At 42.9% G+C, this 27,411-nt stretch overlaps 2 protein-coding genes across 4 annotated transcripts in view; both read left to right on the forward strand.

The window, feature by feature from the left end:
• The first annotated feature begins 4,808 nt into the window (after window positions 1-4,808).
• WEE1 (WEE1 G2 checkpoint kinase) lies at window positions 4,809-20,466 on the forward strand. Of its 2 annotated transcripts, XR_007907200.1 has the most exons (12): window positions 4,809-5,502; window positions 7,573-7,781; window positions 8,277-8,343; window positions 8,427-8,599; window positions 9,475-9,596; window positions 10,231-10,377; window positions 10,768-10,863; window positions 10,945-11,030; window positions 11,129-11,299; window positions 11,390-11,535; window positions 13,995-15,682; window positions 20,301-20,466. XR_007907200.1 is itself a non-coding variant. In XM_051803900.1 (11 exons), the coding sequence occupies exons 1-11, from the start codon at window positions 4,942-4,944 to the stop codon at window positions 14,143-14,145; spliced, it is 1,929 nt and encodes a 642-aa protein (XP_051659860.1). In that variant the 5' UTR covers window positions 4,809-4,941; the 3' UTR covers window positions 14,146-15,863. The 2 variants fall into 2 exon arrangements, 1 of the variants encoding a protein (XP_051659860.1); XM_051803900.1 differs by lacking the exon at window positions 20,301-20,466 and having other exon boundaries at window positions 13,995-15,863.
• Window positions 20,467-26,778: 6,312 nt separating this feature from the next.
• SWAP70 (switching B cell complex subunit SWAP70) overlaps window positions 26,779-27,411 on the forward strand; it is a 38,787-nt gene continuing 38,154 nt past the window's right edge. Inside the window, exon 1 of one of the 2 annotated variants that reach the window (XM_051803910.1) lies at window positions 26,779-26,979. In XM_051803910.1, coding sequence (XP_051659870.1) covers window positions 26,881-26,979 — 99 coding nt within the window. In that variant the 5' untranslated portion in view covers window positions 26,779-26,880. The remainder of the gene's footprint in view (window positions 26,980-27,411) is intronic. The other variant, XM_051803911.1, reaches the window with a different exon arrangement.

Raw genomic sequence — 27,411 nt, forward strand, 5'->3', positions numbered from 1 at the left:
GAAAGCCTCTGGAGATGTGACAATGTCCAAGAGCTACATTTCCAGTGGACTTTTTATTTTGGTGTAGGGCTAATTCAGATTTGAATATAGTTTGTAATGACTGAAAAATCAGAAAGTACAAGAATGGTTTGTGGGACCGAGAGGAATAGCTGCTTTTTGGTTTTAAACAAAACATTCAAGGCAGTAAGAGACAGCTTTTTGAATATATGTAGGTTCCTGAGGATGGTGTTAGTGGGAAGAAAATGGCTGAGCTGCTTGAAACTCTTACTATGCTTTTATATTTTTTTATCTGCACATCTAAAAATGTTTGCAAAATGGCTCACCTTAAATGATATGCATGAGATTATTAAAAGAATAGTAGTAGATTTGAAAAAAGGCTGAGTACCTCTTTTGTGGTTTTTCATGTTCCCTGAAGGAGAAATAGGAAACAGTTTAGTGATACAGGTAATTAGTAGTGTAGTGACTAAATAGTTTCTCTGCATTAAACATTTTGAGGTTTCTAATTGCTGGTACAAAATCTTTCCATTTCAGTCAATTTAACTTGACTTCAACACAGGAATGGGACATTCTGATTGTACCTGTTTTCAGTCATGGCAATCATTCTGTCTCTTCCACTTTTCAGATGTTTTGGAGGAAATTTCTTACCTGAAGACAACTCTTGGGAACAGATTTCAAATGTTAAGAGTCAGACATGCAGACAAAAAGGGAGTTACTAAAAACTGTTATGAGTGTTTGCTCTCAGTCACAGAGAAATACTGAATTGTATGTGACTGCTTGGCAAAACCTATGCTTTTTTAATATACCTTGTGCATTGTAACTTCTTTTTGAGTATCTTCAGATCTTTCTTTAAATTCCCAGATTTTGAGCCCAGAAGCTGCTCTTTTTTTGGGGGAGACATCCTATCAAATTCCCTGTTCTATTCTCCACCTTGTTATTTTATTATTTGGAGTTTCTGGGTGAACACATCCTTGAGAAATCCTCTCTCTGCCTACAGATTATAGGCTAAAGAGAGTGAAAGGACTGGCAGCATCACCTCCAGGCACATCTTAGGATGCAAAGTCCATTTTTGGTGGGGAACCCATTCAACTCTGGACCTTGTAATGAAGAAAAAGAGGTTGCTAGCTAACAGGAGCTGTTAGCAGCACAGCCCCAGATAAAATAATCTTTGAACTGCTCACCTTTAAGCTGCCAGTGCCCTAGAGGCAACATGTCCCACTTAGCACACAACCACTGAGACCTGTTGGCCTGTATATGCCAAGCCTTGGGTGAACATGGGAATGCCATCACTGGCAATGGTGACAAATACACTGGTCCTGCAGGTACCAGCTGAAGCCCAAGAGAAAAGCTGGGAATAGCAAAGATCTGTCCCTCCTCTCAGTTCTCCACCAACATCTACAGATGGCTGTAGAGTTTCTGTTTTTCATTCCAGCAACTTGACCTTCCTCCCCTTCTGCTTTTTCACTCCATTTATGCCTCTCATAATAAGATGAACTCATCGTAGACTATGCTGGCTGATGTAGAATGGGTTTCATCCAGATTTTGGCAGAACTCTTCCAGTTTGACGAAAGTGGTCTTGGAGGACTGCAGATGAACTTGCAAGTGCAGGAATCTCGACAAGATGTCAGTGTATCCACTGCTGTGGCAATTTTCTCTGACAGCCAGACAAATTGGCCATTGTTCCAGTTCTTCCCTATTCGTCATTATTTTGCTACCCACAAAAAATGAACAACAGTTTCCCTTGAGCTTGGAAACTCCTAGTTAAAAGCAGTTGTTTGTTTGTGAGTGTGTGCTGCCCCAGCAGTGTTTCTTGTAGCAAAATCTTCAGTGCACCATACTGAGATAGAGATATATATAGATATATAGATATATAGATATACATATAAATTTAAAAGCAAGTGTTATTAAAAGAAATCATCCAGAAGCCAATTCTGCAAATATATCCTGAAAACTCTTAAACCACTAAAATTTGTAGGAATATCAGTCAGGCACTGCCTGGGCATCATTATATCTATTTGGAGAATCGGGGCTTTGGTTTGCAAGATCTGTAGTGGCTCAAAGGTGCAGTTTAATCAAAGAATTTGGGATGAATTTGGCTTGGAGAGTATGGCACAGTGGAAGCCTGCACTCACCTTTCTTCCTCCTGTGATGATATCCATTGCTAATGTGCTCTCTGTCTAAGGGAATGGGCTCTGCGGTTCTCATTAGTCAGGCCTTAGGCATCCTAATGCTGATTACAGGTGTGGGGGAAACAGGGGAGCAGAGTTGCCACACTCCATCTGGTCAAAAAATCATGTCTTCAACAAAACCATTTATGGTCCTGTCAGACCACAACAAGCAACAGCTGATGCAAGTTCAGAACAGCACGTACGTAGAGCCTGTGAATGTGGCCCTCATATACCAGCTACACATTTTGTTAGTTACCTATTTATTCGTACTTCCCTTTCTTATTTGCTCTCAGTTTGCAAATAAACTTTCTTTTAAAATAATTGTGTTACTGTTTTTCCCCTTATTTCTCTATTCCTTTTTTTGCTTTCTTATATCTGTCTTCTCTTCAGAAATACTTCTTTCTCTGTACAAGCTCTGAATTGTTCTACTTGATTTTGTCCCACTTAAACTGTTCCAGTGATTGGCAATTCGTTAAACTCTGTACAACAGGGCATCAGAATTTCAGTCTGCCACTTGCTCTCACTAAATACCTGTGTTTGTAGACTCCAGAAAGCACTGCAGAATGGGTTATATTTAGGTTGAGTTTGGAAAGGAAACTGCAGCTTTGGCATTACAGGGGGAGGGATTTATCAAAAGCTTGAAGTCTTTAAATTTTTTTTAAAGAAAATGAAACTTCATATATTTCTAAAGCAAGCCACAGATAGTGGCTGGGAAGTTTTGAGTCACTTATTAAGAATTGATTTGCATCTCCTTCTGTAGGGTATGAACTGAGAAAAGAGGGGGGTTGTGTTTTTAATAACCTTCATTTACATCATCTGTTCTAAAACTTGAATCCTTCAGTTAGTATTTGCTACACAGTGCATTTCATCTTCAAAAATGAGCATTTCTAATGGGATGTTACTGTGATTGTAAATTATTGAGCACTGAGTGTGTTTGCACTTGGCTTGATGTAGCCGTATCTCTATAAATGCCGCCCAGTCCCATTTTCATAGGTTATGTTGGCCACTTTCAGTTTTCTGAAACTATTTTTCAGTTGGTTTCTCCAAAATGCAAATCTCAAAAGTTATGTTCCTGAGGCTCACCACTGCTTGTCCTGAAAACAAAAACTGTTCATAAGCTTTCAGACGATTGGAAATATGAGAAATATATAGGGATGTGATATTTCAGCAGAAATGCTTCTATGGAGGCCTTACAAAGGAAAGGGTAGGGAAATAATTGTCTTTTGGAGATACAGGTGTCTTGTTACAGGAGACAGCAGAAAAGGCACTCCAAGCCCTCTTCTTGACCACAGCCCAGCCTTCAGCCGTGGGAACATCTGCACATCCACTGGAGCTGCAGCTGTGTCTGAAGTTGCTGCTGAGGCCTCCCCCCCATGGACATCCGGGACCAGGGACAGGAGACCAGCAAACAAAGGAAACGTGGTTAAGTACAAACATCTCTTTTCTATTCACCACCCTTAGGGGTTTTAGCTCCTCATTTCTGAAGCTTTCAGGCTCCCATTCAGAGGTGCTGCTCTCCGTAGGACTGTGCCATGGGCAGCACATGAGGATTTGCCCTCCAGGTAAGGAGGGGCAGGCTTTGGGGAGGAGGCAGGGAAGGGGCTGTGCTGCAGCCTCTGAGCATCCCGGTGCCCTCAGCTCCGAGAGGCGAACCCTGGCACTGTGTGCATGTCCAGGGAATCGAGTACGTTCCCAGAGAGTCTGGGGAAGCAGAGAGGAACTAAACACGGATGCACACCTGGCATTCTCTGGGACTTCTGTGGCTGGAAAAAAAACCTATTACCTATTTTTTCATGACCTTTGTTACCCAAGGGGTTCGTTTTAGGGTGATTTGGTAGAGGAGATTGGCAGGTTTATTTGTTGGGTGTCACGTGATGGGAAATGAAGCCAGGAGGCAAAGTGGTGGAATCTGTAGGGAGATGGCCTGGCTGATAAACGGCATCGGCTGTCCATCCCATTGGCTGTGCTGGGACTTGGAAGTGTCTGCTAGGAGTGCACGGGGTGCTGTATTTGAGGCTCCAGTGTTTGACTGCATTTTAAACCACGTGAATCAAGTTATCAGAAATACTTTTTTTTTGGTTGAGCTTAAAAGGCGTCTTTAACAACTCCTTCTGGGCCAGTTACTGTATTACTACTATAGATTAAGTAATTATTATAACATTATTATGGAGATTTCTGGGCACTGAGTTGTAGTAACCAGAGGGGAGGAAAACCACGTTGCAATGAAGCGGGGAGGAGCTGCACCCGGGCGGGGCGGCGCGGTGTCCCCAGAGCTCCCCCGCCTCAGGGCTGGGAAGGGCAGGGCGCTGTCCCCCGGCGGTGTTGCCGGCGCTCCCCGGCGGGGTGAGGCGGTGTCCCCGCCACGTCCCGGCGGTGTCCCGACGGTGTCCCCGCTCCTCCCCGGGCGGGGCCGCCCCGGGATAAGATGGCGCCCGTCTCGCGCCGCCCGGGCAGACACGTCCGCGCGGCCGCCTCGGGGCGTGGCCCCGGCCCGGCCCCGCCTCCCCGCGGCCGCGCCGCTCGCGCCAAAGCTGCCCCGTGACGCGGCCGCGCGCGGCCCCGCCCTCGCGCGCCGTGTTTTCAAACCCGGTGGGCGGGCGCGATTGGCCGGCGTGCGTGTCACGTGACCAACGGTCGCGGGAAAGCCGCGGAGTCCGAACGGCGCGCGGCGGGGCCGTTCCCGGGCAGCGCGAGCCGAGCTGAGCCGGCGGCGCACGCGGGCGGAGCGCGGGCAGCGGGACCGGAGCGGGACCGGACGGGACCTCGAGCGAGCGCCATGAGCTTCCTCAGCCTGCAGCGGGCAGCGCCGCCCCGGCGCGTCTCGGCACGGCGGGCGGCCGCCCCGATCCGGCAGAAGCTGCTGTTCCTGAGCGGCCACAGCGACTGCGAGGAGGAGGAGGAGGAAGAGGAGGAGGAAGGCGGCAGCAGCAGCGCCAACAGCACCGGCGAGGACTCGGCGTTCCAGGAGGCGGACTCGCCGCTCTCGGCCGCGCGCACCCCGGCGCGGAGCGAGCCGCCCCTGATGGAAGAGGAGGAGGAGGAGATGGAGCCGGCGGCGGCGCCGCTGCCGGACGAGGGGGACTCGTGGGAGGAGGAAGGGTTCGGCTCCTCGCCGGTCAAGTCGCCCGGAGCCTATTTCCTGCTCGACTCGCCCTCGCCGCTGGCCCCGCACAAGGGCCGCCGCTGCTGCGAGCGCTCCCCGCCGCACCCGGCGGCCGGGGGATACCGGGGGCCGCGAGGCGAGGAGCCCGGCTCGCCGCTGCCCGACTACCCGGGCACGCCGCCGCACAAGACCCTGCGCAAGCTGCGCCTCTTCGACACGCCGCACACGCCCAAGGTAAGCCTGCGGGCGGGGGAGGCGGCAGCACCGCCCCGGCCCCCCCGGCCGGCCCGGGGGGGTAACGGCGGGGCCGCCACTCGGGCCCCGCGCCGGGGGCACCGGCCCGGCCGGGCGGGGCAGGGCCGCGCCGCCTCCCGACGGCAAACAGCGACACCTAATAAACCGCTTCTTGTATACATTTTATTCTTTTATAAATATACAATTACGCTAGGTTGGGCTGTGTTTTGTGCAGAATATATTTTTAAAACGTAAGAGAGCGTGTTTGAAACTCCTCAAATAGACGCCGTGGTGTCGCGGGGGCGTTCCTACGTGTGCAGCCAGAAAGTTAAAGCTTGAGTTGGGGTTTGCCCCCCGCCCCCTGCGTGTCTGTCAGTGAACTGGCACGTCCTAGGAGGAATTCCTTCACGGAAAGGCTGATTTAGACATCGGAACGAGCTGCCTAGGGATGCGGTGGAGTCGTTGTCCCTCGAGATGTTTAAGGAAAGGCTGGATGTGGCACTTACTGCCATGGTCTGCTTGACATGGTGGTGATCGATCACAGGTTGGACTCGATGGTCTCAAGGTCTTTTCCAACCTGATTAATTCTGTGATCCTGCCTTGCTGGAGCACTGCTGCTGTTGTGCTGTGTGCCAGCGCTGGTTCAGTGTCTGCACTCCTGCATCAAGTGTAAAAGGCTATTTGAGTAGCCGATGCTGTTAAACTGGTGGATTCCAAAGCTTAAAGGGATAGATGTGCAGCTCTTAACTCTGTCAATAAAAGACTCTTGGAAGGCATCTCAACTTTTGAACTCGACGTTCATGTAAAACACTGTATAGTGCATTTAAATCTAGTGGTAATTGGCTTCTTTTCTTCATTACTTTTCGTATAACCCTTTAGAAGTAATCCTGGGATAATCCCCGGGGATAATCTCCCAGGGGTCTATGGACTATAGATGGAAAACAACTGACTTAAGGTGCAAGGAAGGCAACCTTGTTAATTGGTTTTCTACAGCTTCCATCTCCAATGAGGTTTCACTGGTAGAAATCAGTGGTACAAGTTCAAAAATGCTAAAATTGGTGATAATTTTTATACTGAGTTAGGAGCAGATGCTTCAGAGATCCAAAAGTCTTGTGGGTTGTGACACTAAAAACAGTTTTAACACAGTAGCTCAGTGGGATTCTTGAATTAGGTGCCCAGAATCTACATGGGTTATCTTTGGAATCTGGAAGAATCAGTTGGTTAAGGTATCTAGTGGAAGTACTGAAATGTGTCCTGAGATGCTCAGTGACTTAAAGGTCTTTATGTAGTGAAGATTTGAGGAGCGCAGTTGAGATTCCCAAGTATTGAGCCTTCTTCCCTATAGTGGTTTAGGCATCTTTGTTTCAAAGGCTGTTGTTAGGATAAGGCAATACTCCTGCTTCTGATCCAGTCGTTGGCATCCTCACCAGGATGAAGGAGACTCAGGTGCAAACTTCCCAGTGTAACTGGGAGAGGTTTTGTCATGTGCCAGGAAAGTACCTGGTCTGGCAAATAACCAGCAACTGGTTATTGGATATTTAACTGACAATGCAGCAGAGCTATCATATCTTGAACCTTTTTTTGTAGGCTCATGAAGATGCACCTGTGCATCAATATTAAATGTTTTATTTGCTAATGTGTTTTAAGCTTGCCACGTAAATTTGTAGTCACCAAGGATGATTTCCCATCTGATCTAACTTGGCTATCTTGTATGTGGAAATCACGGCGATGTAGTACAGGATGGTCCACAAGTTTCATCTATGTTCCTTTCATGGACAAAAAATTGTCCAAGAAGTTTAGATGATGACATGATTAAAGACAGAAAAACGTTGCTTTCATCATCTTTCCTGTCTTGTAAAAATTATTTTAACATTCAATGCTTACTTGAACTATTTTTGTGTGGAGTACAAAGCATAATAATTTCTTTGAAACTTTTTTATGGAAATACAGATATTTAAACAACTGATCCCAACTCTGATTAGAGAATATTGTAATGATGGCTTCAAACATGATTTGATTGTTTTATGTCTAAGGCAATATCAATGTGTTTGTTTTTTTTTTTTAATACAGAGCTTGCTTTCTAAAGCACAAGGACTAGGCTCCAGCTCAGTCAAACTTCGAGGGGGCTCACTGTTTATGAATGTTGGGAAATCTGAGAAGCAAGAAGAAGATTTTAGACAAACACCTCATGTGAACATCAATCCCTTCACTCCCGACTCCATGTTCCTTCACAACTCTGAAGGAAAATGTCGTAGGAGGAAGAGGATACACTGGAATGAGTGAGTAACTTGGAGCTTGCTTTGTTAAGCTTATATTTAGAACTACTTTTAGCTGCAAAAGTTTTGTTACAAATCGCTTCTGGGAAAGTATTTTTACTTGCAAATTGTCAGTGATGTATAATTCAGCTCTTAAAGTATGTGCTTGGAGATGCACGATACCATGAAATAACCCTTTAGCACTAGATCTTTTGATTAGTGTACAGAGAGGATAGACTAGGTTGTGTCCTACAGTCTTTTTCTCTCATGGAATGAGTTATGCACACAGTCTTTTCTTGAGGAGGAAAAACACATTAAGTACTGGTATGGAACATGAAGAAAGAAATGACAAATAAATTAGCATGGTACCTTTATGGGTTTGAACTTCTAGCATTCAGTTAGTTAAACTAAGGTGGAATGGGAGAATTAGATCTTAGAAAAAAATAAGTAGCTGTTGGACTTCAGTTTTAAGTTTGCTTAAGCCATTATTGCTGCAAAAGTAAGTGGTGTGAATTTCAGCTCTTGTGGAGAGGACATGGAACCAAGTGATGGAGAGCCTGAAGAGGAAACCATGAGACCTGCTAAGGTAATTAATCTTTAGAACTTGATACTGATTTTGGCATTTTGTGTATCTGCAGATCTAAGTGTTTCCCTTTTTAATCTTTGCAGAGGATAACAATAACAGAAAGTAATATGAAGTCACGGTATGCAACTGAATTTCATGAACTGGAGAAGATTGGATCTGGTGAATTCGGTTCTGTGTTTAAATGTGTGAAGAGGTTAGATGGCTGCATTTATGCAATAAAGCGATCCAAGAAACCCTTGGCTGGCTCAGTGGATGAGTGAGTACTTCCTGCTATTAAAAACCTCCTCTTGGTGCTTCTTCTTCATATGTCTCTTGGTGTTGGTGTCTAGAGAAGACGTTTAAGAGAAAAGTCCAAAACAAAGATAAATCAAATGTAAAACAGATACAATTTTGAAGTCAATTTACTTTTCTTCCTTCCCCCTCCCCAAATACTGTGCAGTATTGTGGAGAAAAGCTAATTGGCCTTTCTCCTAGCAGATGTTTGTCCCGATATTTTGTGTGGAAACAGATTATTCTCACTTGGAAAGTAAGAATAAAGCTTCCTTGCATTAGTGGCAGGAGAGACTATGTGAATAAATTCCAGTGATGATCCTTTGAGAGGTGAAAGTAATATTCCCAGCTAAGTCTGAGGACTTAGTCAGCTTGAGTGACACTCAGATGAGTCAAGTCAGTTTGGGGGTAATTTTTGACATTTGTGAATAAGCCTGTGATTCGTGACTTTTCCCTACACTGTTCTAATAGTTATAATATAAAACTCCACAAGTTTGAGTTGCACAGAATTGCATACCAGACTTACAGACAAGAGGTTAGGAATGCTGAGTTGAGTCAAAATCTTGACTTATGATCCCCATTATTTTTTTCCTCAGACTTCAGTGACGCATCTCAGAGCTTGCTGTTGCTACTGGTTGGCAATTACATAATGGAAGTGGTAGCTCCCTCAAGAATTATCTGTACCAAGCTGTGGGTTTTTTTGATGTTCTACATACATAGTCTTTTAATACAGTGTCAGTTATTTTAGCTGTTTGGATATAAGTACAAATCCAGCTGAAGGTGCCACTGAACTATTATAGTAAGAAATTGTACTGTTTCACCTCATAATACTCATGTACTCTTATTTTTTGTGACTAACAGGCAGAATGCTTTAAGAGAGGTCTATGCACATGCAGTTCTGGGACAGCATTCTCATGTAGTGAGGTACTACTCTGCATGGGCAGAAGATGATCATATGCTTATACAGAATGAATATTGCAATGGTAAGTGAAGTTTATTGCTTGTTCTGAACTTGCTTTCAAAAAACTTAATTTTTGAAGATATACAGTTATCTACAAACTCTCAGCACTAGTTAGGAATTGATTACCGTACTCATAGCTCATACCACCTTTCTTTCAAGTGTCTAATGTTCCTTCTGTTGGAAAAGACATATCAGAGATATGAAGCAAAGACTGTACAAAATTGCAGACCAAGTTGTACGTGTCGCAGCATGTTGGAAGTACAGTGAGGCGTTTGTGAGCAGCACAACTGTTCTTTCTTCTGTACAATAGTACAAGTTGGAATAGGGGGAATTACTAGAGAGTTTCCATTTTAAAGGGAGATTAAACTTGATTTCTGAAGCATTTTGCTATTTTTGATGCCCTGCCAGAGATTTGGAAAAGGGAGAGAGACCTTTTCCCTTGTTTTGATACCATGTTTGTGTGGCAACTACAGCAGAAAATAATTTTATTATATTACATGGCTATAAAGAGAGGATACAGCTCTAGGTTTTACACTTACTGTGTATCGTCAGCAAGTTCTTGGTTATATATTAATTAAATTTTGGAAGCTATTTGTCATTACTTTGTCAACTGTTTGATGTAAAAAAATTTAATGTTTTCTCTATTGTCATTTTAGGTGGCAGTTTAGCAGATGCCATAAGCGAAAATTACAGGAATATGCGTTACTTTACTGAACCAGAACTGAAGGACCTGCTGCTTCAAGTGGCTCGAGGTTTAAAATACATACATTCAATGTCACTGGTACACATGGATATCAAACCTAGTAAGTTTGTAACTGCTTTACTCTGTATTGACAATTTCCTCAGTTACTTTAATCTGCCGTAGAAAAATGAGCAGTTAGCCACACCTTACTAACTGTAAATTCTTCACTGAAGTTCTGAATAGCAGTACAAAGATGTCAGTTATAAAATTGGCTAGCAGACCTAAACTGTTGGGTTTATCTTGGACCCTTTTTGTGTAATTGACTCTACTTGCATAACACTTGGCTGCCTTCCCAGCAGAGGGGTCACAGCAAGACAGTTATAGTTTCTCAGTCTATGAACTGGGTATGGATACAAATAAAATTTCTGTGTTGCTAAAGCAAACTGTAGTGAAACTAGATGAAGTAGAAATTATACAGAAATGTTTTTTATACAATTCTATTCTTTTTCAGGTAATATTTTCATATCTAGGACATCAGTCCCGAGTATAACTTTAGAAGAAGGTGATGATGATGACTGGTCATCTGATAGAGTCATATTTAAAATAGGTGAGAAGCAGCACACTTGTGGTCAAAAGAATTGCATCATCTTGTTGTCTTCTGAAAGATAACTTTCTTTTCTTTTTTCAGGTGACCTTGGTCATGTAACTCGAGTATCCAGTCCCCAGGTGGAAGAAGGTGACAGTCGTTTTCTTGCAAATGAAGTCCTACAAGAGGTAAGTGTTCTGTGTGTGGAAAACAGTGATGTTAGGTCTGCATGCTGTTTTCTTTAGAAAAATTAGTAAATTTATTTTTCTTTTTTTTTTTTTTCCAGAACTACACTCATTTGCCTAAAGCAGATATTTTCGCTCTCGCTCTGACTGTTGTCTGTGCTGCTGGGGCTGAACCACTGCCAACTAATGGGGACCAATGGCATGAAATCCGACAAGGAAAACTACCTAGACTACCACAAGTGCTTTCTCAAGAACTCCTAGACTTACTAAAAGTATGAACTCTTGTACTCGTGGCGTGCTGATAACTGAAATTTATTGTGCTGTTGACTTTAACAGGAATGCCTTATTTTCTTTTTTCCAAGGTTATGATTAATCCTGATCCAGAGAAAAGGCCTTCAGCTGTGGCACTAGTCAAGCATTCAGTGCTTCTCTCTGCTGCAAAAAAGAGCGCAGAGCAGCTCCGGATAGAACTGAACGCTGAGAAATTCAAAAACTCGCTCTTGCAGAAGTAAGTAGTTCCTTGGGGTCCTTAAATATGACTTAATTTCTAATAGGTTTTCACATGATAGTGTCCTTGTTCATGTGTAAGGTCCCCAGATCCATAGGCATGTGTGTACCTGAGAGTACAAAATGGGTCATGGAACTTTACAAGGAACTTTCTCCATAGAAGGAACTGCTGGGCACTGAGCTATTAGTATTCAAGGCATACACAAAACATTACAGTTCTTAAAAAAATGTTTGAAGCACAATGCAGGCTTCTGTGACAGGGATAGCCTAACTTACATCTCTATGTTATTTGAGTCTGTGTTTTTCTGTGTCATCTGTACATTAAAACATGTTGGAAAATGTGACTTAAATGACCTAATTTGAACTTACATGAAATGGCACATCAGGAATGTGTTTGGATTAATTTGACTTGCACACAGCGGTGTTACTGGGTTACCAAAGAATCATGTGTATCCGGAAGTCATCTTGTTCTGCCCCCTGCTTAACACTCAACTCTGTATTAAAGTTAGGAAGAAGAGATTCTCTTTAGGAAAGTCTGATTTTTGCTTGTTTCAGAGAAAGAGCTGGTAAATTAAGCAACAATTGTCTGAATCTTTCACTGCAATTAACTTTGCATGTGTTATGCATAATAGGCAGGCTTTTATGAGGGAGCATAGAAGACTGATTTCTTTGATTGGTTTGTTTTGAATGAAGACAGTAATTTCATGTTTGGGTTCACTCTGGGTTCACGCCATTGCTACAGTCTGACCAGAGCCAGACATACCAGTTTAGATAGTTATCTTTATAATCTTCTTGATGAATGAATTACACTGAAAGAATAATTTGATAGTTTATACAGGTTAAAGGACAGATTTGCTGAGGTAAGTGGCTTGCTTGTATAAAGACAGCATATTTTTGTATCACATAGAAGGGAAAGCTGGCAAAGGTAGTGTTTTGTGAAAATTGCTTCTGACCTGGCAACAAGAAGGATGCATCCTTCTATAAATCCAGGAATGATTTAAAAAGAAAACTTAGCCACAGTGATTTTTAATGTGTGGCATAGTGTTCCATAAAAATACTTCAGGTAGTTATTTGGGGGCGGAGGTGTTCATTTTTGTATGTTTTTTTTTTTTCAATTTCCTGCATTTGACCCATTTAAAATACCACTTGTATATGTAAGTTATCTTCAGTGAAAAGTATCCTTTTAAGGAAACTCGGCTTTTCTACAGTGTTCATCCTCTTCAGAGGAAGGAAGAATTCAAGATTTCTAGGGAAGAATTTAAGAATTCAAGACTTCTAGGGAAGAATGGAAGGATATTGTAAAGCTTAATTTCCTGGTAATGGTGTGGTAGTTGGGTGAGCACACGTGTGCATTTGTGACTGATGTTCACAACAAAGAGGACACTGAAACAGAAATTTGAGAAAAATTGGTTGTATTCTGTTGCAGTGAACTGACACAGTGATAATGTGGGGATGATTAGATGGGCACGGCTCTTAATGAATAATACTTGGGCTTACAATAATAGGAATAGCTTACTAAACTAAAACATGTAGCTTAAATCTAAATACATCTACACCAGTAATGCAGCAAGCTTGTAAAATTTGATCTTGCTTTGCAGTCCAGATGTGAAGTGAGAATACAAATCTCTTAGAGTAGAGAAAGTTCTTTGACAGATAGTTTGAGATAGGAGAGAGTATGGGAGGAGGGCTTAGCTTAGCCATATGTCAGTATTTATAAAGAAAGGAGAAAAGCAATGTATGGGGAAACCCTTTATAAAGATAGATTTGCTCTTTAGTCAGACTATTTTGTCCTGGGTTTTATTTAAGTTTGTCCTAAGACTGAGTGTTGGTAATTCACTGAAACGGAGCAGTTGGCAGAATGTTGCACAGGGACAATGGCCTGTGCTGTCTTCAGTGACTGCCCTGCAGGCTTAAATTTTTATTAGGCAAAAAAATGTAGGTGGTGCTAAGCTTTTGATGTGGGTATGCAAAAGGGAAAGGATGCTTCCTGAGTTGTCTGTTGCCAGTTATGTACTTAGGCATTCATCTAAGTGTTGTGTCTGTTTGAGTCTCCCACAGAAGTTCAGTTGTGGCTGAATATGCTTCATTTGGGCAAACCTCAGTAATTAACTCCGGTTTAACACATGGCTCATACGAGGAAGTAAACAGCACTCCACTGTGTTCTGGTGATTGAAGTGCTGAGCTGCTTATAACTGGCTGGGCTTCAAAATCTGAGTTGTGTGAATTTTTCATTTCCTTCCTGTGATTTTCAGAAGAAAGAACATCTAGACAAGTAATGAGCATCCCACTTCTGTCCTCTGGATTGTGAACAGGTGGATGCAAATGATAACCATCTTAGTATGACCTAAATTGCCAAGTCTTAAGTTCTGAAATGCTGTAGTGCGTTTGAAGCACTCTTGCTGTGATCCGCCCGTATTCCCTGCGGGTGCTGCCGGGTGTGACACTGTCCCTGTCTTGCAGAGAGCTGAAGAAGGCACAGATGGCGAAGGCTGCGGCCGAGGAGCGAGCGCTGTTCACTGACAGAATGACAACGAGATCTACAACACAAAACAGACCATCTCGACTCATTGGGAAGAAAATGAACCGCTCACTTAGTCTTACTATCTACTAACTATGAAGTCTGAAAGAACTACTGAGATGGCTGTGGCATCTCTGCTGGACTGAAGCCTCAGGAATTGAAGGAAGCATTCAATTCCTGGTTTCTTGTCCTATCTGTGATCAGTGTCACTAGTTTTACATCTATTGCTTCTGGGTTTTCACTTGTACTATATGGCTGACTATAGCTGTATTAACCATTTGAGTTTATGGACTCGGTTACTCTCTTGTCTGTAGAGGATCCTGGATGTTGATCCATAAGCCTTTCGGTTACACTGTTAGATGTTATGTTGTCCCAGGGTTAACCACTATAGTGGTGTGCTGCTTTGTAGCGTTACAGCATTGTAATAAGAAGCAATATCCCTAATCTTTAAGAAGGAGGGAGGGGGCCTTGCTTTGATAGTTAATTTTTTTTGGAGCAGTGGGGAATAAATTTTGAAAGACAGGCTTTGAGGCCACCTACAGTCAATATACCTGATGTCAGGTAGACTTTCGTTGTGAATTTTATTTTGTGTATTCAACTGGGAGCACTTTGTAGGCATTGCATAAACCACAGCTTAGAAACCTGTGGAATTAAGTGCCATGTGGAACTGCTGCTATTTTTAGTTTGTTGTCCTTGCTGTAAACTGTAGCATTAAAACAATCATTATTGTGTTAATAGGCTTCTTGTTAAAACAATTAAGTGAAACATGTAAGCTGCATTTTAGTGAAGGCAGCATTTTTCTCTCAAAGCTAGTGCATTGTGAAATAATGCACCAATTTAATATTTGGACTCTGTATTAGTGTAGTGCAATTGTTAATGTCTTTGCTATTGATGTTTTGTAATTCTTTTTAATAAGGTTCTCAAAATGTTCATATTTTCTTCAGTTGCCTGTTCTTGAGGCTATTGTACGTTTGTTTCTTTTATGTTGGAGTACTTGTAAATAGTTTAGTGTGTTCAGGTTGTTTTTCATTGTTTATGTACATAAGTTTGATTGTGCTTATAGTGTACTATACTGAAACTGCAGTCTGGGATGCCAACAGCTTAACTGTTCAGTTTTAAGTTCCAAAATATTGAACAGAATGTGGCCATCAGAACTGGTGCTGATACTGAACCTAGGCTGACAGAAGAACTGTTCTAATTACTGGCTTGTCTCTTCATGCATTTTACTCTAAAAAATGTTTCCCATTTGTGCTCTATTTGTTCTTACTAGTGTTGAATTTGAATATTAAAGTTAAAAGTTTCATTTGTTTAACATTGTCTAACACTTATTTAACTTTGTAGTTGTGGAAATAAAAGATTGAGTCAGGGTTATACTATGGCAAGTCCCAATTAGAACTGCTTCCCTCTCATGCCTAGTGCTTGTGGTTCCCTCTCCTGAAAGTGGGACAAAGATAACACACAGTTAGGAGAGGAGCACCCCTGTCCATGTGTGGTGTCTATAGCAGTCTGTCTCTGCAGCCTCAGGAACGGTATTGCATTGGGGAAGATGAAACCCCTGGAAGATTTGAAGTGGAACCCATGGCTGAAGATGGAGGACTGAAAACTATGTGAAGAAAGACCTGGGTCTGAGGTAAGGAAGAACACTCATGGATTGCTGGGAATGGGAAGAGAACTGCTTATTTATAAGTTGGGAAGAAAACAGTGGGAGGTATTAGAATAGTTTCAGGAACACAATAATGGCACATTCTGTGGTATGGATGCAAAAGTAAAGAAGAGAGATACGGTAAATAAAGGCTTAAAAGATCAGTCTGTTGTGAAAGTTTTTACATAGCTGTATTAAAGAGCTACAGGTGACTATCAGAGAAGCTGTATCTGAATTGAATGGACAATCATAAAATTCAGCTTTGCAACTGCAAAAAATAACTGCTAAGTTTTTATTTTTAAGAGTTCTCAGTTTGACTCATATGACAGTGAAATCCAGAGGCTTGGTTTAGGTAACTGAATATGCAGTTATCAGTAAAATTGATACAACCTTTAAGTTTTTACTTTATATGTTAGTACTATTTTGTTTGTGAGAGAACTTGGAATACATGGTTTTGTTGCAGTGTGTTCATCTACATTGAATGACACCTTTCTTAAAGCATACTTAACAGAAATACCAATTGGTGGGGGATCAGTGAACTTAAGTCTTTCTTACCCTATACCATAAAAAATTTTGGTCTACCTGTGATACTTTTGCATCACCTGTTTTCAGAGGTCTGTCACATCAGCACAAGTACTGCTGTGCAAACAAGCCATGTGCAGTAGTGCTGTGGGCTTATAGAGCTGTGTCTTGGCTGGGTTAAGAACTGGCTGGATGGCTGGGCCTAGAGTGTGGTGGTGGATGGAGTTCTATCCAGCTGGCAGCTGTGGTGTTCCCCAGGGCTCAGCATTGGGGCCAGTCCTGTTTAATGGCTTCATTAATGATCTGGACAAGACCGTTCCCTCAGTCAGTTTGCAGGTGACACCAAGTTGGGTTGCAGTGTCTGTCTGCTGGAGGGCAGGACACTGCATAGGGATCTGGACAGACTGGATTAATGGCCTCAGCCAATTGTATGAGGTTCAGCAAGGGAAGTGCCAGGTCCTGCACTATAGTCACAACAACCCCAGGCAGCGCTGCAGGCTGGGGACAGAGTGGCTGGAAAGCTGCTCAGTTGTAAAGGCCCTGGGGCTGCTGGTTGACGGCAGCTGAACATGAACCAGTATGTGCCAGGTGGCCAAGAGGGCCAGTGGCCTGTATCAGAAATTGAATAACCAGCAGGACCAAGGCAATGATTGTCCTCCTGTACTTGGCACTGGTGAGGCCACACCTCGAGTCCTGTGTCCAGTTTTGGGCCCCTCTTTACAAAAAAAGACACTGAGGTGCTGGAGTGAGTCCAGAGAAGGGCAATGGAGCTGGGGAAGGGTCTGGAGCACAAGTCTCATCAGTGGTTGAGGGAACTGGGGGTGTTTAGCCTGGAGAAAAGGTGGCTCAGGGGAGACCTTATTGCTCTCTACAAATATCTGAAAGGAGACTGTAGCCAGGTGGGGTTGGTCTCTTCTCCCAGATGAGAGGATACAGCTTCAAGCTGTGCCAGAGGAAGTTGGATTGGCTATTAAGAAACATTTCTTCACTGAAAGGTTTATCAAGCACTGGAACAGGCTTCCCAGGAAAGTGTTTGAGTCTCCATCCCTGGAGATATTTAAAAGCCGTATGGGTGGGGCAATTACAGACATGATTTAGTTGTGGACTTGGCAGTGCTGAGTTAAATGGTTGGACTCCATGATCTTAAAGGTATTTTCCAACCTGAAGGATTCTATGGGCCTATTCTAGTGCTGGTCACAGGTTTTGTGTACCATGGAAAGGATGCCCAGCTTTAAACTATATGACTGAAGTGACTTCAGATGTTCTAACTTTCTCCTGTGTGCCAAGGACAATGTTTAAAAAAGGAGCTTCAGCCTTATGTAGATTATGGGGGCAGTAAAAATGATGACATTTTATTTCAAATTTTCATGAGTCTTCCTGATGCCAATGATGAGGCTGCAACGATATCCAGTGGGAACAGGCAGAGAATTTGGAAAGTGTGTATTAATGCTTCCTATGAATATTCCCAGCATCCAGTGATTCATGATTCAGATGCTTGCTGAGTAAGAAGTGGTATCTATTTTTACTGACATTGATGGGGTTTTTGTCTTTTTTTCATGGAAACAATCTTACAGTAATTTTAATAGCTTACAAGTTTATTGCAAAAACAAGACTTGGGCAAAACTGGTATGTAGTTAAGCAAGCCAACTTTTCAGGTGGAAGAATGACTACTAACCTCTCACAAAAATGTAGAAAGTCAGATGTCAGTTAAAGAAATTCTACCAAGCTCAGTGTAATAAGATGAGCTTCAGCACTCTAAGAAGAAAGCTTTATCTCAATTTAAGAAGCAAACATTAGGGTTGGGTGGCAAATGTGCTCTTCAAAATAGCTACATTTAATGTTTAACCATTCTTCTCACCAATTCATCTTGCCGAACTCTCCAATACAGATGTAGCATAGTAGCTTAACTTTTTTGATCGGTCTATGTGACTTCTTGAAGAACTCATAGAAAAGAGAATGCAAAAATACCTGAAAGCAGGTATTTCATATCCCCACCTCCACTAGACATTTGTCTGCTCCTTTATGTTCTCTGTCTTCTAATTATACATTACAGTACCTGCCTAGTCTTGCTTAGTTTTGCTGCATCTTGTGCCCGAAGAGTGGGTGGTGTGGTGGACTAAAGCTCTTACAGAATTAGTTTCCTGTAAAGACATGATACCATTTAACACTGACAAATGCTGCTTTCCAAAAGAATATTCTGAAATTGTTCCATCTAAGTTATTTGTTTGTGAATGAATTGTCTTCCATTTGTACAAAAATTAATTTTTGTAGGAAACAAACAAAAATAGTATTAACAGCCCCCAGCTTCTTAATATGAATTTCAACTATCAAGGATTGATTCACTTTTTAGACAATTCATCTTGTGAATCAAACCTTTCCATTGACTATAGAAATATTGATGGGTTTGCAGGCTAAACTATTATTAAATCATAAATACTATATTTAAAAAAATATCGAGTCACATCTGGTGTTCAAATACCATGCGAAATTCTATTTATGCCATTACTGTCAAAATACAATTAGATTTACTTGAATACTTTTTTCAGAAACTAATACTGTGACAGTCATGCAAAATACTGGTGTATTGCAGCCATGAACACCAACGGTCAGATAAGGAGTGTGTCTGCAAAGAGAAGTTGGCACCTTCCATCTGGAAACTGTAGCATAACTAGAAATTGTTCTACTTTCATAGATTGTATATCAGATTTCCAGCAATTTTTGCCATGAATTCACACAGGGTTAGCCAGGTGAAATTGTGGTGGTCATCTTTGTCTCCTTTTTTGTTTTGTTTCTGTTAAGTTTTTGACACACAGTAGTTGTCTAAGGTCTTTTTGTGGTTTTTGTTGGGTTCATTTTTTAGTTTCTAAGTATCGTGTTGTCCTCTTGGCTGTCATGGATCTAAATTAGTAAAATGTAGAACCTGAAAAGCTTACTGTCAAGTTGGCTTTTTTATAAAGTTATAGACAAGCTTTAGAAATGGAGTTAGGGATTGCTTATATATTTGAAAGTAGGACTTCAATGTCATAGTTTGCATTACTTTAGACTATAACACTGAAAAATTTCATGAGTAAAAGTATAATTAGTCACCCAATCCTTGCTGATCTGGGGCAAGGGAGCACTGTCAGTGTTTGACACCCTCCCAAAAGCTGGCCTGCTGGACCTTGGCTGAATGTGTTTTGTAGTCTCCAGCAACACCTGCTGGACAAAATTGTTAACTGTACACTAAATTTTTGTCTTTAAAGTGTTCGTGTGCTGGTATGACACTCGACCCTGATTGTTGGAAATCATTATCTTGTTCTGCAGTACTAATTGAGCCCTCTTGCCAGCAGTAGCTCAGGCCTTTCATCCACACTCACCCCTTCGGTTCCATAGGCTTGGGAAACGCACTCTCATGATGTCACCGTGTGTGATTTGTTTGTAGCATGTATGTATGTTTAATAACCCTCTGTGTGTGTGCTGCCTACGAATGTCACTGGGTTTGAGGACTTGGGTCTAAAGCAAGAGTCAAAAGCAGGGCTGTGCCCTGCCTGAACCCAGAGAACTTGTAGGAACGCTCTGAGGGAGCGCTGCCAGCTTTCCTGGCCACGGCAGCCAAGCTGATGCAGAGGTTCTCAGCTCAAGAAACACGGCACAGAGAAAGCAGGAAGAAGTGGCAACTGGGCAGGACAGCACATAGGAAATAGTGGTCCTACTCCTGTCTAAACAGTTGGAATTGGATGAAGATGCTATCTTCCCAGAGTATAATGGGACTGGGCTAGGGGAAAGGGAGGTGACCCCAGGAGAGAATATTGCTGTGCCTAATTAAACAGGAAGCAATTTATTTATTACTGTTTAACATGTTGCTCAGAGATCTGAGGTTGTACATGCCTAAAAATGAACTGAGATTCTGGATAGTCTTGAGAAATCTGGAGAACTGGATTTAAAGGTCTTCCTTTCGCCAGTCATTTGACTCCCTTATAGTACTCAACATCAGTATTTAGCGTGACATCTGAATAATCATGCTGGTCTGAAGTGATTTCTATTTATTTCAAGATGAAAGACTAACTGGCCTGATTCTAATTAATGATCTTCTATGTATCCCTAGGGTTGCTGCCAGATAAGTGGACCAATGGACATAAAACCTGCTGCTGTTGCTGAATTACCATTTATGCACAGGCAAAGGTTCTGCCTGCATCCTGATGGAGAAGACCTTGCTCATCTATTGAATTACAGACAACAGAAGGCACCACTAATGAAAGTAGTTTAGGCAAGGTGTTTTGCAGGATAGGGATGGGGGGGGAGGGGGACAACAGGAGAAATATCTCCCATTCCCAACCTTTAGTAGTCTCACCAACCTTAGGTGATCCTTCTATCTCTGCAGCTGTTTCCTCTTGCCTCTTTTCACTCTCATCTACTTAGGTGTTAAGATGTTTAGGGCAGAATCTCCCCATATATTTGATTCTTGCCTTAGCAAATGGGATTTTAAACTCCTTTTGTTTTTCTAGACATTGAGTCAAGGCTGGATCAATCAGCTAAGGCCAATTGTATGAGGTTCAGCAAGGCCAAGTGCCACGTCCTGCACTTGGGTCACAACAACCCCAGGCAGCGCTGCAGGTTGGGGACAGAGTGGCTGGAAAGTTGCTCAGTGGAAAAGGCCCTGGGAGTGCTGGTTGACAGCAGCTGAACATGAACCAGTATGTGCCCAGGTGGCCAAGAGGGCCAGTGGCATCCTGGCTTGGATCAGGAATAGCACGGCCAGCAGGACTAGGGCAGTGATTGTCCCCCTGTACTCAGCACTGGTGAGGCCACACCTTGAGTCCTGTGTTCAGTTTTGGCCTCTCACTACAAGAGGGTTGGACTTGATGGTCTTAGAGGTCTTTTCCAACCTTCCTGATTCTATTATTCTAAGAAAACAAAGAATCTATATTGAGGCACTGCAGTGTGTCTGAGGAAGCACAACAGAGCTGGGCAAGGGTCTGGAGCACAAGTCCTATGATGAATGGCTGAGGGAGCTGGGGTTGTTTAGCCTGGAGAAAAGGAAGCTCAGGGGTGACCTTATTGCTCTCCACAACTACCTGAAAGGAGATTGTAGCCAGGTGGAGCTTGGCCTCTTCTCCCAGGTAACAGCAATAGGACAAGAAGAAATGGCCTTAAGCTATGCCAAGGGAGGTTTAGGCTGGATACTAGGAAAAATTTCTTTACTGAAAGGGTTGTTAGGCATTGGAACAGGCTGGCCAGGGAAGTGGTGGAATCACCATCCCGGGAAGTCAAAAAACATGTGGATGTAGCTCTCAGGGAAATGGTTTAGTTAGTTACAGAATCAAGCAAATCCTGTTCTGGCAAAATGAAATGGTTTTGTGAACATGGGCAGTGCTGGGTTAGCAGCTGGACTCAGTGATATTGGAGGTGTTTTCCAACCTTAAACATTCTATGCTTCTGATTGACTGCCTTCCACATTAACCCTGCTTAAATAGCCTTTTCTCTTTCCAGTTTCCATCCCAAAACATGGTATCAGATGGTTGCTGCAGCACACATCGGATTTAATTTCCTCTTCCTTTCTGCAAGTAAGGTATCAGTGGTATTCTGTTCTACGGTGAGTTCTGTAACTTGGTGAGAAATACCTTATCAGCTACAAGTGTGGAGTAAGATGTGTGTTACCAGGGACGAACTGAAAGGTAACCTAACACTCTACCCCTTCATTATGTGTCTTTTGTCAAGTTTGAATAAAATGCATGTGTTGTGCATATGTGTATAAATAACAGAATACTATAATGAAGTAGCTGTGCTTTGCTGGAATCCCTTTAGAGATCGCTCTAGAACTCATGGAAGTGAATGGAAAATTAACCTTTTTTTTTTTTCTTTTTGTAGGAGAGACTGAGCTGCCATTCTGATTCAGCATCTAATGCTGCTTCCTGTTTCATCTAAAACAATTTTCATGCTTAATTTCTGCATAGTTCCAGTGAGAATGTTTAAAGCATGTGTATAAGGCCAGAGATAAAATTTTTGAAATATTTTAAAATAACAAAAAGCAAGACCCAAGATGGCTTGAGGACTGGGTCATGGTATAATATCAAATACACTTACTGTTTTTTACACTGACCCCCAATGTTTCCTTGAGATGTTTTATGGCAATCTGTTCAGAAACTAAAATATTGATCATAAACATTAGCATTTGCTTCACTTTTATTTTCTACTGAAACATCGCTGTGAAGTGGCAGATACTGGAAACAGAATTTGCTATGAAGTTGGCTTAATGGTCTTCAATTTCTGTTTGCTTCCATTTAGTTTTCCTGTGGAGAATGAAAATGACTGGTCTAGCCACAGGTCAGGAAGATTTTTCTCTGGGCGAACAATGAGCAGAAAACTGAGTTACTGATGTGCCTGAATTCTTTCCTTGATGTCAGTTTAACTGACTCAGTGGCATAAAACAAAATTAGTAACGGTTCAAGTGCGTAATCTTTCCTCTGGTTAGAACCTCCTTTACAAATACTTATTATTTGGCTAACAAGGAGTAATTAAGCTTCTGCAAGGAGACCAAGAGAGAAGTGATTGACCTCTTAAGGCTGAGACGCAGCAGGGTCTAACTAAAGCTCCTTCCTGAAAGCATGAGTCACTCTGTGAGACTGTGAGCCAGTTTTCCCTCCCTGATCTCAGCACCCTTCAGACATGTTTTTAACTGTGGTGAGCAAACAAAATGAGAATAAGCACAGATTTAAAATAAAGTTGCTGAGATCTCAGGCAACTTTCAAGAAAAGCAGAAGTATGTGAGGTTGCATCAGAGCTTACTTTTGTACTATGCAAGTAATTCAGAGTCTGTGTAGTGCTATCAAGGGTTTCATGGTTAAGCGTGATTGCTGTTAATTAATGTTTAATGGTTACATGTCAATCTTATCTTCGAAGGTTTAGAATGTAAAGTCTTTGATAAGCAAAGATCCAGACTAGCATATCAAAACAGAAGGGTTGCTTAAAATAGCTCACGCTTTGGGTGTGGATGCAGTTAGTCCTGTAACTTTGTTAAAGCTATTTTGGGTAAGTATAAAAACCAACGGCTTTGTTCCACAGTGAGTTTATGTCTGCGTATGAACTTCGGTTTAACTGGTTTTGCTCAGTTAGTTCAATCCTATACAAACAATTTTAAATATGAGCATGACTATTTAAAATCATGTACTAGTTCTATGCATAACTTGTAAATATCCTTTTGATTAACCTACCGAAAGCTGGAGCAGCTGAGGCTTATATAAACCATTCATTTTAATGAAACATTTAAGTGTGGACTGCTAACCTAGTGCCCTGAATGGAACTATTTATATTCTGAGTGGAAAACAAATCCTGTTCTGGCAAAGGATTTTAGCATTTTAGCTTGTCATTTAAATCAAGAATAATAGAAGTCAGCAAAAAGAATTAAGAGCAAATGAAAAGCTGCACACAGGTTTTGGGTGTTGGTTTTCTTGTTGTTTTGGCAGGTGTTTTGGGTTGGTTTTGGTTAGGTTTCTTTGGTTGGTTGGTTTTTATGTGTGGGGGTGTGGCAGTTATTTTTTGTTGCTGTTCTTGTTGGTTTTTTCAACAACTTCTGGGGCATTTTGTTTTATTTTTCTACTCTATTGTTTTTACAAAAATGAGCTGCCAAAAAATCACTGTACTCTATTCAAAATAGAAACTAAGTCCCTGCCATTAAGATTCATGTGTGAACTATATTAATTGCTTTTCTTCAGTGACATTTCAGAATCTAACTATATTTTAATGCACTTAAATAAGGATGTTCTGTGTTTACAAGTGCTCACTACCAAATAAGATTTTTAGGTTATCTGCATATGCCAAAGTTGTCTCTTTCCTTCTTAAGTGGAATAGCTGTGGTCAAATTGAAGAAATGCTGATGTATTTCAAGATGTTTCTGGTAATATTAACAGCTATAATGTTAGCAAATCAGGTTCATTAGGAAATTTAATTAATATAATTTTCAATGTTAATTGTGTAGCTCACACCATCCATCTGGAGGAAGGAGCATAAATAATTTTTTGTGGATTCCAAAGTCCTGAATAAATTATGGAGAAAGACATTAAGAAAAAAGAGGGGAAAAAGGCTGCTAGAATATGTTTCATGAATAAAGGAGATCGTGTTTGTTGTCTGTGGTACTGAGAGACTACAACATCTCTGCTAGACACTAAAGAATAAAAATTACTGGAAAGCTGTGGATGATTCTAGTTTTCAATTCACCACATATGGAAAACTAATTTTATGAATTATCACCTATGAGAATTAAAAGTACTTCCTGCAGTGGACTTTGCTATCTGCTCATCTGTCCAGGTACCACTGCACCCGGAGGATTAGCAATCCATGTAAGTCAGACCTGTGCCTACCCATCTTGTGCTGAACTGTGCTGCCTGTCCAGCCTGGCCTCCAGGTCCACGTGGGACAAATGTTACCTGGTTCATTGTCCCAGAGGAGCTTAAGAGCAGCTCCTACTTGGTACATGGGATTATATCCCATGTGTCCTGCTCTTTATCTGAAAATGGCAGCAAGAGGTTCTGGTGTGAACATCCTTTCTGTTTGGCAGTAGAAACGATGTATAGAGTTGCTTTCTTGTAAGAAAATCCTGTAACTGTTTGAATGACCAAAATGGTATAACTTTTCCAGGGGCAGGATCTGTGTGACATGCTGTACCTTGCTCAGAGATGCTGCACAGCTCCGGGTTCCCAGCACCTCAAGGAATGTAAGGTTATCCACTATGTTCTCTCCATTATAATGTTAGGTCCAATAAATGATATTCTAAGTAACACTCCAGAGTCTGAGTACCTTTCTTACTGGGATCATAAAGAACCAGTGCCACCTGGTACAAACAGCCATCAAACTGTACCTGCCAGAACTATTTCACTTGGAGTGCTGTTTTTGTTCTGGTGATGCAGTTAATTGAAGACTAAAATTGGACAAAAGTTAATTTTTCCCTCCCTTGTTTATTTATGTGTCTTGAGTTTGGGATCTTAATGGCTCTGTGTAAAATCCATGAAAGTGAAACCTTGACAACATCATGGGCTATGTACAATGAATGACAGTCACATGCAGCAGTCAAAGCAGTGTACATGGGTTCAACTCCTACAGGCAGAAAGATGAACAGAAAAGCCTGAGCTTTACCATCAGTTGCAAGAAATATTGCATGCAACAGTCTTATTTCTCAGCCTCTGCCAGTCAGTAAATATTAGAGTGATTTGCACATTCTGATGTTTAGTCCATGCCCACCATCGCTTTCTTCTTCTCACCCATTGTCCCTTACAGCAAAATAACCTCACAGAAGTCTCAATGGGTGGCTGACATTTGGGCCTAGGGCTTCAGTGCTCTTGAGGTTTGGATCCTGGCTGTGTTGCTGACATGATTTGTAGTATTTGCTGTTCGGATCGAAATGCTGAAGGCATCTGTCAGGTTGTAGAAAACAGCCATTCCATCATTTCTCTCTTCAAAGCGTGTCTGAAGAAGTATTTTTTGCTAAGTATGACAACCAACACTGCTTAGCTGGAAAAATAGAGACTCTATACACAGAAAAAAGGGCTGTTGAGGTCACAGGACATACATAATAAATAATAAGTTGGTTTTCCTGCAAAACGCAACAGAAATGCCACATAAACTTATTTTATTAATCTTGGTTGAATTCTAAGCACAGCAGCTGCACTGACCAGTACTAACTCCCAACTCACAGCATTAAAGAGGAGTTAACACAAAAAAAACCCCCAAACACCCTACCACCCTAAAAAAACTCCCATCAACACAACTCCTTCCTTGTGATCACATTTTGTCCTGTTTCAGTTCTGGAAGTAGTGGAGAAGGAGGTTTTTTTAGATCTCCCCCTGCACTGTGATTGCACTTCACTCTCTTCAGCTGTGCGCAGCCTTCCTTCCAAGCTGCATTTTGACAGTCTTGGGACAGGAAGATTCCAAGAGGAAAGCTGCTCTCCTCAGAGTGTATATCCTGCTGGGAATGTTGGACCCGAGACTTCTGTGAATGGAATTTATAGACTCAGTTGTATTCCTATTCTCCCAAAAGTCACAGTTGCCTAGAGGGGAATCATTTGGAAAGATTAAAAAAGTACCAGGCTCATTGATACCTTCAAGACTGTTTTCAATGCCATGCAGTACTTATTTTGTCTATCTAGTGACACATTACGAGGACAAGACTGTTTTATTTACTATCTCAACTGATGCGTGAAAATCCCAACTGGCATTTTAACAGTATTGGAGAACAGCAAAGTGACAAATGTTAATTTATTCACACGCGTCACAGCACGACATCGGAAAAACTGAGAAGGACAACATACAGCGAAGAACAAAATTCAAATTGTTCATTAACTGTGTGTATCTCCTCAATTTCCTAATGAGAAAACAAGGCAGGACTGCAACAGGAAAGACAGATTTGGAGAGCAGTAAGCCCGAGGAAAAGAAACTGAGAAGAAGGGCGGGTGTGCAGTTCAAATGCGACGGCGATGGGGACCTCGAGGGCTCCAGGGCAGAACCCCCGAGGGCTCCCTTGGCCCCGACCCCGGGCTGTGCCGCCGGGGCGGGACGCGGCTCCCGGGGCGGCGCCTTCGGGGCCGGGCAGGGCCGGGCAGGGCCGGGCACCCGCCCCCGGGGCGGGCGCGGCGGGGCCGGCGGAGGCGAGGGCAGAGCGGCGCTGGGAGCGGCGCTGGGAGCGGGCCGGCCATGGTGGGGCTCAAGGAGGAGCTGCTCAAGTCCATCTGGCACGCCTTCACCGCCCTCGACCTCGACCGCAGCGGGAAGGTCTCCAAGTCCCAGCTGAAGGCAAGCGCGGGGTGGCGATCCCGGGGGACGCGGGGCCGGGGCCCGATGGGGTGCGAGGGGCCGGGACACGGCCCGGGGTGTCCCCGCCGACCGCCTGCACGGCCGACATGGGGGCGCGGGGCTGGGACCTGCCCGGGCTGGGCACGGGCACCCGCTTCCACAGCTCCCTTCGGGCTGGGCGTTGCGTGTTCCCCACCCGGGCTGTGCTTCATCCCGCGGCATCGCCTGTCCCCGCGCCCCCGGGCGCCTCCGTCCCGCCGGAGGCTGGCCCGGACCCCCCTGGAACCCGAGCAGGCTGATTTTCATTCAGCCCAGGCAAGCGCTTCGTCCTCCCCGAGATGTCACTGCACAAACCCTTGTTGTGCTTCTGGTCCGCTTTCAGCCACATGTCCTTGGTACCCTTTCTGGCCAAAATCTTTTGTGGGGTAGCCA

Source organism: Manacus candei, unplaced genomic scaffold, assembly GCF_025592945.1.
Source record: "Manacus candei isolate 608988 ecotype Guabito, Panama unplaced genomic scaffold, ASM2559294v1 h1tg000060l, whole genome shotgun sequence".
NCBI lineage: Eukaryota > Metazoa > Chordata > Aves > Passeriformes > Pipridae > Manacus > Manacus candei.

What these genes read in the sequence shown, in the direction of transcription:
- WEE1 (XM_051803900.1), top strand. Translation starts at nt 4,942, where the DNA reads ATGAGCTTCCTCAGCCTGCAGCGGGCAGCGCCGCCCCGGCGCGTCTCG. An exon ending in TTGGCTGGCTCAGTGGATGA is followed by an intron (nt 8,600 to 9,474) that starts GTGAGTACTTCC and finishes TGTGACTAACAG; the next exon opens with GCAGAATGCTTTAAGAGAGG. An exon ending in CAAATGAAGTCCTACAAGAG is followed by an intron (nt 11,031 to 11,128) that starts GTAAGTGTTCTG and finishes TTTTTTTTCCAG; the next exon opens with AACTACACTCATTTGCCTAA.